This window comes from Pteropus medius, unplaced genomic scaffold (assembly GCF_902729225.1).
Source record: "Pteropus medius unplaced genomic scaffold, Ma_sr-lr_union100, whole genome shotgun sequence".
In the NCBI taxonomy this organism is placed as follows: domain Eukaryota; kingdom Metazoa; phylum Chordata; class Mammalia; order Chiroptera; family Pteropodidae; genus Pteropus; species Pteropus medius.
In genome coordinates this window covers 11,012,530-11,025,764 of record NW_024350924.1, presented here as the reverse complement: position 1 = coordinate 11,025,764, position 13,235 = coordinate 11,012,530, and the positions used below count along the sequence as shown (strand labels likewise).

Here is a 13,235-nt window from a genome sequence, read left to right as displayed (position 1 = left end):
GGTGCAGCATCTCCCCCTCTCGGAGGCCCGGCCCTCGTGACTCCCCGGTCTCTGTTTCACCCTCCCCTCCTCCTTCTCCTACATGTTGAGTGCCTGATGCCCTGCTGGGTGAGGAGGGTGGGGACTGCCGCCGAGAACACCGCGTCCTCTCCCGGGATCCCACTGGGGCGGCTCCTCCAGCGCGTTCCTTACATAACCCGCCGCCACGCACGTTACCAGCTCAGATGCCAGCCCGCCACACTCTAGAGGTCAAAGCCAAACTTGGTTGTTCTTGACTTTTCTACCCAGGCTCCTCGGGCTCTGGGCCCCGAATCTGTGATTCCTAGCGCAGGGAATGAAGTCGAGAGGGGTCCCCGATCACCTAGTTTAGGCTTTTGTCCAGTTTCTGTTTCTTCATTTGTCCTCTGGAGAAGATTCGAAAGGCTTTGAAGGAGAGAAGGTGGCAAGTCCAGAGTTTTACCATTCGCTGCCCCTCGCAGTATTGAAATGGCACAGTGGAGAGAAGGGGATAGGTGCTCAGGGACTGTAGACTGACTGAAGCTGTGACATCGAAGAGACCGCAAGGGGGCAGCCCAGTTCTAACTAGAGTCCCGAGGATAGGGGAAAAATTTTTTTAAAGTATGTCCCTGCCTGCCCTAATTACTAACTGGAAAAGGCACGTTGTTGGGAAGGAGGGTGGGGGGTGTAAGTGGAGGAGGGTGTGAATTTTAAAAATCTATTCTAAGTAGTTTTTTATATTTTACATGCTTAACAATGAGCTTATTTTATTAAAAAATAATGTGTTCTAAGTATAAACTTCGACTCTCCCCAGTTTCCACAATGTATATGACAAAATTAAGCAATAGAATTAGAATTATGGACTGTCGATAATAAACCTGTTGTTTGTAGGTGCTCTTCTCCATTCTTCCCAAAATTTCGGGTTCATTCACAGTCCTAATGATTCCCTCTGATGCTACTGTCACCTAACTTCCTTTCTAAGCTACCTTCCCACTCCCATATCCTAGTGCTCGCTTTCGAGTTGTGGCTTTAGAACAGACCCTCATGAAGGAGTAGAGAGTAACCAGATTATTTCATTTATTTATCTTCCAATTTCCTGTCCCCAAATCCCCACCCAAAGAGTCATAGCAGCCTTTTCTCTCCTAAAAAGACAAAGAGAGGAGAAACAATGACCAGTCAGAGTCAGAGACTCAGGAAACCCCTCCATGCCCCCACCTCTGAAAACTCCTCAGGTTTCATATTCCGAGCTAGATTTCTTGGGAGATGTGTCCCCTCCCCTCTTCGCTCCTTCCTTCTGCTAAATCTCTTCATGCCCCACAGCTATTTAGAATCCCAACTTAAATCCTTCCCTTAGGTTTCTATCCCCTCCACCCCCCCATCTCTCTCTCACATTAGGAAACCGACCTCCCCCCCACTTCTGCCTCTGAACTTTGCCTCTTGACTCTGCCCAGTAGTAGGGCCCTTCCCATTTTGCCCTCTGGCACCTGCCCTGCCTTAAACCACTGCCAGGCTGGAACTAGCTTTGATTCTTCAAGGCAGACTGGAGAACGAGGGGTTTCTCCTCCATTCCACCTGCTTCTGCTCAGGTCCTGAAACCCTCCCAATTCAGAAAAAGTAAACGACTCTTATTACATAAGTCTCTGCCTCGACACCTCCTAAACCTCCTTACAGGCAGATAAGATTTTTCTAAATGTGATCCCTCTTCTTTTAAGCAGCTGAGAGAGAGCTGAACATGCTGAAAACACTAGCCAGAGAGAGTGGTAAAAACTGCTTCACAGACTCCCCCAAGGCCAATGGCTACACTCACCTTCTATATGAAATACATCCACCCCTGAACAAGGAGCCAGGACAAGAGGGGGGAAACAGGACTCTGCAGACAGGATATAGCCTCGTTCACATCTGGACTCTGCTAAAATATAGAAATCCCCCCACAGAAGGTCAGTGTCACCCTTCTGACCACCCTCTTCCTCTATGGCAGGATAGCCATCTCTTTACACCAATTTTTGTCTTCCTTTCCTCTAAACTTGAAAGATCCAGCCCTCCTCCCCAGCACTATAAGGAGTCCTACTGCTGTGCCTTTCAGCCATCCCTGACCACACTAGGGAAGCCCCACTCAATTCGGCATGTATATTTCATCCGCCGTGTTCATGACATCCTATCTGTGTTCATGTATATTTGGGCTGCGCTTTGGCCCTGCTGCCCTTGCTAACTGTTGTTTCTTTTTCCAGTGTCAGATTCCACAAATGGTTGGCCCATACTCTTCCTCACAATGTACCCCCTCTCTAATGCCACCAAATCCTGCTTTTGCTCCAACTATTCATTTAAAACATTTTTTTTTTTTTGTAGAGTGGAGGTTACTAATGACCTTCTCCTTGGCCTCTTAGTAGCTTTGTGATTGACTATATTAAGCTTTCTCTTCTAGACTCTATATGAGACAAACTTGGCCCACGTCTCCAACCCACTCTCCTCCATTTCCTTGGTTGATTTCCCTTTCTCCTTCTACTAACTACAGGCACAGGATTTGGCCTTTTGGTCTTCCATGTGTACTGGCTCTACTGCACTCATCGACTTTCGTAACTCTGACTTTGCACTTAGAACAGCAGTCCTGTCCGACCTCCCCTTCCTTCAGCATCGCTTCATAGGGTTGTCACCAGAAATTCAGCTTGGACAATACGAAATTTATAACTTCACCCCTAAACCACTCTAATCTCCCACACTTCCCATTTTGGTCAATCACTTCCCTAGACATCCACATTTAAACTTATAGTTTATTTTAAGTCTTTCTTCACTTAGCGCTCATATGAAATTATCACTGAAACTATTTTCTTCAAAATATCTATTTTCTCCTCTTGATTCAAAATGCCCTAGAACAGGTCTTTAAAAATTTGTTTTGGGAATGATGCAAGTCTCATGAATCTGTCTCCATTCCATTGCATCCTGCATACTACCAGACAAATAGGTTTTCTAAAACACCACTTTCATTGTATCTTTACCTCCCTGAAGAACTTACTAGGCTCCCTATTTCTTATACATCCAAACTTCAGCCTGACCCTTCAGACTCGGTAATTTTGCCCTGGCTTCCCATATGTGAAATTTCCAAGCAAATATTAAGAGCCTAATATTTTAAATTTATATTAAATGTTATTATTTTTTTAATTTCCCGCTGTTCTTTCCATCTACACTCTCCTCCAATCATAGCTCATCCACAAAACATGCCATACGTGCTCTATCCCCTCGTCTACGCAGGATTTTCACTCTTGGACTAATTATCCTTCCATCTAATTGCTTTCGTCCTTTCGTAACACACTGCCAATCATCAAAGTGGATCTGAAGCACAATCACCTTCTAAGTTTTCCAGACAACTCCGGTATGGACCTGTCTCCTTCCACCGCCCGCAGCACTTGTCTAGGTCACATGTGCTCTCACATTTGTATGTAATTTAACATCGTTACAAAGATTTTCATTTTGTTCTAAATGTTTCATAAATGTAAACTTGAGTTTTATAAATACTTTGCAGTAACGACGCCATAGATTTCGTTTTCAGCAGCAGCAGCAGCAGCATCCTTAGCAGCGTTAGGCATGGGTTACGTACACATTAAGTGCTATTGAACTGCAATTTAACTGCATCAAATCTTCCCACTATTCTGCATACGGAGTTAGCAGTAAACCTCTGGGAAAGAAGTGATGGCCAAGCTGAGATGAACACCTGCATTGCAATACTAGTTATTTGGTTCCCCCATCCACTGAAGCCTGGTATTCCAATCTTCCCTCTGCTTCATGTCACCAGCCCTGGGAGCTATCCAGGGTAAGAGATGTCACATCTCCCTCCCCGCCTTATCCCCCAATTAACTCACCGGTTCCATTGTTACTGCTTTCACTGTTACGGGTGTCTGATGGACTGCATGTTCTGTTTCAGGACTAATGGTAGTCTCTTTTGCTTCCACTTCCTTCTTATCCAACCTCTTCTGCCCTCATCAGGATTAGGAAACAGAGTTATTATCGCCTCCATCCAACGTCCTTACAGATTCTCTAGAGTTCTCTTCTTCACCTCCCCCCACCCCCCACGACAGTCCCCCACTATACTCAGACTCAGGGACCTCCCCCTTACGTCTGCATGGATTATGTACCCATCCCACCCACCAATTCCCTTGATCGAGGACTACCCACTGCCCTCTCAGTGTCTCAGCAAACCTGCTGGATTCTGGTTTCCTCCTCCTCCACAGCTGTGGTAAATGGTCTGTTTGGGGCCCCACCACCTAGTTTCACTTCACTTAACTCATTTTTGTTCTTGCTAATCACTTGCATTATAACATTGCCCAGTTTATTTTTAACCGTTATCTATCCTGATCCTCTTTGATGTCACTCACCAGCTTGTCCTCTAACTCAAACATTTGGTAATCAACAGTGAAACTTGCACCAAAGTAATCTGGAGAGGAGAAGCAGCAGCAATTACAAACGAGAAAGGTAGTACGAGATCTAGACACGAGGAGAGGAAGCAATCTCTCAGAACACTTCGGCTTGCTCAAGGTGTAAACTTTACAGGTATAATCTACTCCTAATGAACTTCAATATGAAAATGTTTGTGGGCAGCGGTCACCTCCATTATCTATTGTTCTTCGGAGGGTGAGTGCAATGACCTCCGGGCCTGCCCCTCGGGGGTCTTCCTTCTGTCAAGGCAAGGACAAACCGAGCGGTGAAGACTATGCTTCTAGAAGGACCAGTGTTTCAAGGACTTGCTCCCACAGTTTTTCTCTCCACGGAATCAGGAAAGAGTGACAAGGGACTGCCACCAAATTCCAAGAAGCAAAGTCTGCCAAAGGAGCCCATACGAGCTGCCACTGCCACCTACAAGAATCTCCAGCATCATGACTACACCAAGTACACCTTCTTAGATCTGAACTTGACCTCTGAAAACTGAGGTTGCCTCAGCTCTCTTCTGGCCAAGAGTCACCTGCCACTGGGAGCTCATTTTAAAGATTACCCTCAGGTCATCTTTGCTGCATTCTTCGCTGTGAAAATAAAGCCCACGGAAGTCGCACACACACACACACACAAAAAGTTCATGAATGTGTATGCATTTATATTTTCAATCTAATATCTAAAATAATTCACAAATTTGAAAGTTTTCAAATTGTTTCAACCAGTTGCCAAAGAACTGAAAATTGCTAGCTTGAGAAATAACATCACGAACCTTGATAGTCTTTGCTTATCACTAAATTTATCCGTGACCCAGCTGCTCCACCGCAAAAAGAAAGGAAAAGTCGCAGAACTAAATATCCCCAACCTCTCGCCATCCTGCTAAAAGGCTGAGCCTTGTGCATACTCACCATAATTGGGGGTCACTGTGTAATAATAGACCACCTGATAATAATCATCCTCTTCCAGTCCTTCTTCACCCTCATAATTTTGTCCTAAGGGGACAAGGACTAGAGGTCAAAGGGCATCTGGAACTCCTTAACAACAGAATGACACCTGAGGCTGACCTCAACTCTATCAGTTGCCTTTCTCTCTGCCTCTCCTCCAAGGGCCAGGCTATCTCCCTGTCTCTGCACCCCTAAACCCTGCTCAGTCTTCTGGGCTCCACATCTGTGATGTGGCCTGTTACTCTGTGCCCTTTCAATCCAGAAGTTCCCAGGACAGAAAACAGGTCCCTTCACATACTGTAAACTCAAAACAAGAATTAAACCTAAAAAGGTAGGAAGCAGAGAGAGACCAGAAATTATAAACTCTAAATCTACTATTTGGTATGCTCTAGACCAGTGGTCCCCAACCTTTTTGGCACCAGGGACCAGTGCTCCTACGGGAATCTAATGCCTGATGATCCGAGGTGGAGCTGAGGCAGTGATGCTGGAGCTGGGGAGCGGCTGCAGATACAGATGAAGCTTCAGTTTCGTGCTTGCCACTCACCTCCTGCTGTGTGGCCCAGTTCCTAATAGGCCACGGGCCGGTACCGGTCCTCGGCCTCGGGGTTGGGAACCCCTGCTCTACACCATACTGTATTTATGAGAGCTCTTCTCTTATTCGTGTCTCTCTAACACACACAGACGAACACACACACAAACACAGTGTCTCTGTCTCTGTCTCTGTCTCTCTCAGGCTTTTGGACTTGGGTTTCATTCCAATTTCACTGCTAACTAGCAGAATAACTCTGCACAAGCCATTTAACATATGTTTTCTTAAAATGAGAGTCAGCTGGACTAAATGACCCATCTGCATTTGTTTTTCTTCATCTCCAGGACTAAAAATACAGGACTTTGACATGATTGGATCAAGAAGGCTAAGCCTCCTGCCGAACACTTCCCCAAGCTCCTTGAATGCGCTCCCTTAACTACAAGCAATGACACAAGAATCTGGAGGAAAAGGAAACAATGAGAGCACCTGGCAGACGAGGAACAAAGGGGGGAAGGAGCCAAGCTACTTTTTGGACCGGTCCCTGAAGGCAGCCAGTTCTCCACCTCCCTAGAGGTCACCCCCCACCCCCACACTTCTAGATCTTTACTAATACAAGGCTTTCTCTCTAGCTCCCGGGGAAAGAAGGTACCCTGACTTCCTTCACTAGTTTCAGATTGACCCACTTTCAAAGAGTCTGTTCTCTTTTTCACTCCCACTTGAGTCCCTCTCATCTCGTTCAGCTCCGTGGTGATGGAGAGCTGAGTTCTCTCTCGTTAGGTACTCCCCACAGCCGGGGCTCCATCCCCGTCAGGGGCCTCTTCTTTGACAGGACTCTGCTTTCCTCCCCCTTTTCTGGCTCTACTTTCCAGATCCCTCTCCGCCCCCAACACTGGACTCTGGCACAGATGAGAGTGTTATCACTCCCCACTGAACTGCACCCCTCACTCTCTCCTCGTTTTCTCTTCTCCCATCCCATTTATGGTAGTAGACGTGGCCCGAAAGCTTAGGGAGAGAAGGGAACTCACCCAGGATGAGTGGCACAGCAAGGATGGCTGCGAAGAGGACTTCCATTCCGGACCCTGCACTGCTGTGCAAGGAAGAAGAAGAAGGAACTGCAGCGTTTCCCACCGAAAGCACCCCGCCTCTGGCCCTCCTCCAAAGCAAGGAGGGAGCTTTGCTTTTCTCTCAGGGAGTGGAATTCCCCTCCCATTCGCTGACTGACTAGATCATCAGTCACTACCGGTCTGGTCCTTTGGCCCGAGCTGCTCGGATTAAGAGGCAAAGTGGGTTTTGATGGGAACGTGTTTGTTGAACCCTGGGTTTGATCCATTCAGGATTCCTGCTGCCACTACGGAAACAACAACAAACAAAAACACACCCTCAATCTCCCTGGACTACTAAGGAGGTTCTTATAGTAAGCCCCTCTCCTCCTCTCCTCCACGCCTTCCTTCTCTTCCAGTCCTCACAAAAAGCTCACCTTCCCTCTCACTGTCCCTAATTTACTATCACCATCCAGAGTTGCCCTTCTCTCTGAGGCCTAATCACAATCTCTTTCTTCACAGTTGAAATGTTCTGAGAAGGGACGAGCATTTTCTAGACTGAAAACAGTCCCTCTTCTCTGCCTGTCTGGACTGTGAAGTATAGGAACAATATCAACACCATTGTCTGGCTCTCGAAGCACCTGCTACATTGCTTCTGATAAAAATCTCTCAGCTAAGGCCAGTTATTTCCTCTCTAGTAAGTACTGACCTCACCTCACCTCTTTCTCCACTTTCCAGGCACCGGATGGAAGAAAGGAAAAAGCAGATGGTCTCTTTCTCTCCTGTAGATGCCACATCTCTTCTCTCGCTTTCAGTCACTTGGTGTGTTCCTTTCATTCCAGCCTATGGGGTAGAGTTTGTCTTATCCTTTTCTCTGTTTTTATGTTTCCCATTTTCATTGACTTCAATTCAGAAACATTTAATAACATACGTGCTAGGCACGGTGTGCTAGGCCTAGTCTGTTAGGCAATTCAGGGTTCACAGGCAAGGAAATGAGAAAAGAATACAATTGTTATCTTTTTTAAGGGAGTTAATAAATATCTTTTGATATCTACAGTGAGTCAGGTACAATGCAAGTCCCTGTGGAACCACCACCCATGAACAAGATAGGTTTGGCGCCCGCTCTTATCTGTCAGAAGATGCTGTGGTAACAGCTCCAAGGTGAATTGAGATGAGTTGTCTTATCCCCTAACTCGGTCAGCTTAGGCTCAGAAGCAAGACCCAGAGTCTTGAGCATAGGCCAAGATGCTCCTCTCCACCTTATTGGGAGAGGATTTGCTTGGTGACTTTCAGTGTAAATCTGTACAATCTACTTCTTCAGCTTCTTTCCAGAATTTCCTGGAAAAAAAATGGAAAATATTTATGTGGATATACACGTATGTGTTAGAACATAAAATACTTCCAAGAAGGAAAGGAAGCGTGGTTCTGTTTGAACAACTTCTATAGTTTTTCCATACTTTGATTGCTCTCTCAAAACCAATATTCCTGATTCCCTCACTCTCCCATCCTGGTACCAATTTTTGCGGAAACATCTTTCCTAAGGGCTAACCTCACTGCTATGTAAATGAGGGTAGGGTACCCTCTTCTACCAGAACTTGCTTGCTTTGCTCCGCCTCCCCTAGTCTGAGAAAAAGACACCATCGAAGATCATTTTCAGAAAATAAATAGAGGAAATACGACATAAAGGGAATTGAGTCCTTTGGCCTGGGAGGAGGGTAGGCTCGTGTTCCTTCAACTCCATCGCTCTTGTTGCTTTTAACAAACTATTTTAACTCCGAATCCCCTCTAACCTCTTTCCCAGTATTGCTCTCCAGGCTCCCCTTCCTTCTTGCTGATTCTCTTGTCATTACAGATGAAGGTTTCATTAGCGATAATACCTACTGCACGTTTCCTATACTAGCCTGTTCAAAGAGCTCCTACTTTTAAATCTAACCTTCATCTCTTAGGCAGTAGCTCTAGCCCATTTCCTCTCATTCAAGTAAGAACAATACCCGTCCCTATCTCCCCGGAGCCTCTATCCTGTGCTTTCTTCGTATTTGTCCCTTAGGTTCCAACAGGATCTTCCTCCCTCTGCAGCTCTTCGAGTAGAGGCAGGATTGCTACCTCCCTTCTCCACAAAATAACGAAGGGAATCCGCATCCAAGGCCCAACCGAACCCAGGAACCCGAACCCCGAACCGGCCCAACCCAGCTCAATTCCCTTTAACCGGTTTGAGCCACTCCCAGGGCCAAGGTCCCGGGCTTTGAAGCACAGGACTACAACTCCCAGCAGGCCGTGCGGCTCCCGCCCCGCCCTGTAGCCCCGCCCCACCCGCAGCCCCGCCCCCTCCGATTCTCCATTGGCTTTCGAGGTGGGGATTAAATGGGAGGTGGCCACCCGGCTGCGGCCGGGGTTTGTCCCCTTCTCGGCTTCCGTAGAGGAAGTCGCGCGGACCTGTATTTGGGATTTTAGGTGACCCCCCCTTCCCCATCCCCGGGGTTCGGGGGTGACATTGCACCGCGCCCCTTACGGGGTCGCGTCGCCACCCCACGCGGACTCCCTAGCTGGCGTGCTCCTCCCATTCGCCTCCCTGGGCCAGGCCTCCGCTCCGCCCCCAGCTGCCAAGCAATGGGGGCCGCAGTGTTTTTCGGATGCACTTTTGTCGCTTTCGGCCCGGCTTTTGCGCTTTTCTTGATCACTGTGGCCGGGGACCCGCTTCGTGTCATCATTCTGGTCGCAGGGTGAGTAAGGGTCGGGGAGACGCAGGCGGGCGCAGAAGAGAGATCCGGAAGGGGCTGGAGATACTGGGGCGAGCCTGGCCGCCTGAGTGGGGGGGAGACAGGCGAAGATTGGGAAGGGTCGAGGCAGGGGTTTGGGTGACTCGCCCTTTCCCGCAGTTGGTTTCCGCCTTCCAGGGATCGCACAGATTCTTCCTATCCTTCTTCCGGCGACGTCAGAGGAGGCTCAAGGCCAAGACTCGGGAGGGGGCTGTGGTGACCTCGGGCGGCCCTAAGGGAGGATCCAGGAGTGGATACTTGGCGCTACTGTGCTCTGACTCTCAGCGCCCTGAAGACTCTTTAATCAGATTTTATCCCATCCCCCTGCGTCTAGACTCCATTGGTGGAGACAGCGATCTGCCTGCTCTCTGTCTCCCTGTCTTCCATCCGGAAGTCTAACTTCCACTTTTCATGCTGCAGCCTTGGTTGGTTCCCCTACTTGATTTCTCCGGCTGCCTCTCCCCTTGCCTTTCTGATTGCCCTCTTCTTCCCACAGAGCATTTTTCTGGCTGGTCTCTCTGCTCTTGGCCTCTGTGGTCTGGTTCATCTTGGTCCATGTGACTGACCCGTCAGATTCCCGGCTCCAGTACGGCCTCCTGATTTTTGGTGCTGCCGTGTCTGTCCTTCTACAGGAGGTGTTCCGCTTTGCCTACTACAAGCTGCTTAAGTAAGAGGATGGATGGTCTGGGGTGGTGGGGAGAAGGGCCGAGGATTGCACTATGAGAAGTGGGGCAGCCTCCAGAGGGTTGTTTGGAAGAGGGGGCAGTGAGGGGGGACATTCGAGGGAAAGGAGCATTCCTGCCTTTCCTCATGTTTCCCCACCCCACATCACCCCAGGAAGGCAGATGAGGGGTTAGCATCGCTGAGTGAGGACGGAAGATCGCCCATCTCCATCCGCCAGATGGCTTATGGTGAGCTAAGGGACAGGGCTGGAGGAGGGTGTTGGCACCCCCTCTCCCGGGGAAGTCTCTAAAGGTCCACATGTTCTAAGTGGCTACCTGTTTTCCTTCATGCCGGACTCCCAAGGAGAGGCGGCCTGGAGGGAGAGCAGGTGTGGGGGAGTTGTGCATGGGGCTGGGGAAGATCACTGGTAACCAGGCTGTGGTGATCTCTGACACTGATGAGACCCTCCCTCCCCCCAGTGTCTGGTCTTTCCTTCGGTATCATCAGTGGTGTCTTCTCTGTTATCAATATTTTGGCTGATGCACTTGGGCCAGGTGTGGTTGGGATCCATGGAGACTCACCCTATTACTTCTTGACTTCAGGTAAGATCCACTTTCTATCTTGCCTTGGTGCCCCATCCATCCTTGGCCCTGATCTGATTTATTGGCCCTCCCTGGGAGACTGTTCTGGCTCAGCATCTCAGGAGGCGGGGAGAAGGTGAGGGATACATCATCTCCTCCCCATCTCCCTCTCTGCAGCCTTTTTGACGGCAGCCATCATCCTGCTTCACACCTTTTGGGGAGTTGTGTTCTTTGATGCCTGTGAGAGGAGACGGTACTGGACTTTGGGCCTGGTGGTTGGGAGTCACCTTTTGACATCGGGACTGGTGAGTTGGGGACAGGGGCCTGAGTTAGCAAAGAATTTAACGGTGAATGGGATGAAGGGGAAATATACCCTTACTACTTATTTTAAAACTTATCTTGGGAAGAGATAAAAGGTGCGTCTTGAGAGGTCTCTCACTTCAGCACCTGCTCTGGGGGGAGTTTGAATGGTTGGTCAAACTGTATGTAGGTGGCCCGAGGTGAGCAGGAGTATCAGGAACCTCTGAGGGAGTGGAAAGTCACCAGTCCCTTTGACTACAAGATGTTGGGGCTCTGAAAGGACTGGGGGGTTTGAGAGAGACACCTGGGGGACGTTTGGGTCAGAGGCACAAAGAGGCTATGGGGATTAGGCAGAGGGAGAATCTAACCCCTTTTCTACTCTAAACGCCATCCGCAGACATTCCTGAACCCGTGGTACGAGGCCAGCCTGCTGCCTATCTGTGCGGTCACTGTCTCCATGGGGCTCTGGGCCTTCATCACAGCCGGAGGGTCCCTCCAGAGTATCCAGCGCAGCCTCTCGTGTAAGGACTGACTACCTGGACTGCTCACCTGACAGATCCCACCCGTCTGCCCACTGCCCATGACTGAGTCCAGCCCCAGCCCGGGTCCACTGTTCACCATTCTGTCTCCTCGTCGGTCTATCCCGTCACCTCCAGGGTTTTGCTTTGTCCACTGGTGACCTTTAGGCTTTACCAGGAGCAGCCTGGGTTGAGCCAGTCAGTGACTGGCGGGTTTGAATCTGCACTTATCCCCACCCTCTGGGGACCCCCTTGTTATCCAGGACTTCTCCTGTGTCAGTGCTCTGCTCTCACCCTGCCCACGACTCACCTCCCTTCCCCTCTGCAGGCCGCCGGCAGGAGGACAGTCAGGTGATGGTGTATTCTGCCCTGCGCATCCCACCCGAGGATTGAGGGAACCTGGGGGGGACCCCTGTGCCTGGGGTGCTCTCTTGATCTCCTCGCCCTGTATTTCTCCATCTCCAGTTCTGGACAGTGCAGGTTGCCAAGAAAAGGGGCCTAGCTTAGCCGTTGCCATGAAGATGAAATTAATGGCGGCTCAAGGGTAGACGAGCTCTGAGATTCCCAGTACCCCCTCCCCAGACTGGACACCTTGTTCTTTTACTCAGGTCTGAGGGGAGCCATTTTTGGTGTGATAAAGACCCCAAACTGCCTTTTTTTTTTTTTTTTTTTTTTTTTGGAGTCAGGGGAGGGAGGAAGTATGTTGGACTTCTTCTCCTAACTTCCTTGGACTATATTTTTCCTCCTCAGATAGCTCCTCATGGCTGGGCTCATATCTATCCACCTTTCCCCATGGCCCCAGGCCTTGGGGGGAAAGGAAGGAAGTGCATGTTTGGGAACTGGTATTACTGGAACTAATGTTTTATTGACCACCAGCACCCCTCCTGTCCCCAAGGTGAAGTGGAGGGTGCTTCGGTGAGCTAGCCCACTCTAGAGCTGCAGTGCCACTGGAGGAGTCAGCCTACTGTGACATCGCAGGGAAGGAGGGCAGATTTTTTTCTAGTTTTTAATTGGGGGTGGGGTGGGAAGGTTTTCTATATACTGTATCATTTTCTGCTGAGGATGGTGTGTCCCATCCTTTTAATCAAGGTGATTGTGATTTTGACTAATAAAAAGGACTTTATAATTTTGGGGGAACTTGGCTTTTAAGGACAGGGATAACATGTTAGTTGAAATTTCTGCCCTGTCATGCCTCTGGTCCCCCCTTCTTCCTAACCTGATCCCCTCCAAGCCTGGCAGTAAGTCTGGGCTGCTGGTTTGACATGTCAGAAACTTTAGGTTAAGCATTTTCCAGAACTGGATTTCCCCTTCTAGGATTCGGATAAAAGGAGTTATGGGAAATGCTTCATTTTCCCTATCTCTTGCCCACCTCTGCCACCTGAGGGATTAAGGAACACTCCCACTCTTAAGAGCCCCAAAGGTAAGGCCAGCGGTGGGGTCAGAAACTTTAATCTTCAAATACATTGAGCAAAAATAAACCCCCTCTCC

At 49.0% G+C, this 13,235-nt stretch overlaps 2 protein-coding genes across 12 annotated transcripts; one reads left to right on the top strand and one right to left on the bottom strand.

Annotated features, from left to right (window-relative positions):
* Positions 1-1,050: 1,050 nt before the first annotated feature.
* On the bottom strand, positions 1,051-9,199 carry CUNH1orf54 (chromosome unknown C1orf54 homolog). Of its 11 annotated transcripts, none has more exons than XM_039841494.1 (9): positions 8,720-9,194; positions 7,639-8,267; positions 7,130-7,237; positions 6,915-6,976; positions 5,325-5,408; positions 4,365-4,423; positions 3,852-3,962; positions 1,805-1,906; positions 1,051-1,139 (listed from the first exon to the last, which is right to left on the bottom strand). In XM_039841494.1, the coding sequence occupies exons 2-8, from the start codon at positions 7,764-7,766 to the stop codon at positions 1,808-1,810; spliced, it is 651 nt and encodes a 216-aa protein (XP_039697428.1). In that variant the 5' UTR covers positions 7,767-8,267; positions 8,720-9,194; the 3' UTR covers positions 1,051-1,139; positions 1,805-1,807. The 11 variants fall into 11 exon arrangements, with proteins under 11 accessions (XP_039697428.1, XP_039697429.1, XP_039697431.1 ...); XM_039841495.1 differs by having other exon boundaries at positions 8,921-9,194; XM_039841497.1 differs by having other exon boundaries at positions 1,805-1,903; positions 7,639-9,199.
* Positions 9,200-9,290: 91 nt separating this feature from the next.
* On the top strand, positions 9,291-12,878 carry APH1A (aph-1A gamma-secretase subunit). Its single transcript, XM_039841481.1, has 7 exons — positions 9,291-9,649; positions 10,182-10,352; positions 10,523-10,596; positions 10,828-10,950; positions 11,107-11,234; positions 11,627-11,750; positions 12,076-12,878. The coding sequence occupies exons 1-7, from the start codon at positions 9,537-9,539 to the stop codon at positions 12,138-12,140; spliced, it is 798 nt and encodes a 265-aa protein (XP_039697415.1). The 5' UTR covers positions 9,291-9,536; the 3' UTR covers positions 12,141-12,878.
* Positions 12,879-13,235: the final 357 nt, after the last annotated feature.

Excerpts from the sequence above, each read along its gene's own strand:
- APH1A (XM_039841481.1), top strand. The coding sequence starts at position 9,537 with ATGGGGGCCGCAGTGTTTTTCGGATGCACTTTTGTCGCTTTCGGCCCG. Across the intron at positions 10,597-10,827 it reads CATCCGCCAGATGGCTTATG|TGTCTGGTCTTTCCTTCGGT; the intron begins GTGAGCTAAGGG and ends CCCTCCCCCCAG. Across the intron at positions 11,235-11,626 it reads ACCTTTTGACATCGGGACTG|ACATTCCTGAACCCGTGGTA; the intron begins GTGAGTTGGGGA and ends CGCCATCCGCAG.
- CUNH1orf54 (XM_039841494.1), bottom strand. The coding sequence starts at position 7,766 with ATGAAAGGAACACACCAAGTGACTGAAAGCGAGAGAAGAGATGTGGCA. Across the intron at positions 4,424-5,324 it reads CACAGTGACCCCCAATTATG|ATTACTTTGGTGCAAGTTTC; the intron begins GTGAGTATGCAC and ends TCTCCTCTCCAG. Across the intron at positions 3,963-4,364 it reads TTGAGTTAGAGGACAAGCTG|AAGAGGTTGGATAAGAAGGA; the intron begins GTGAGTGACATC and ends TGATGAGGGCAG.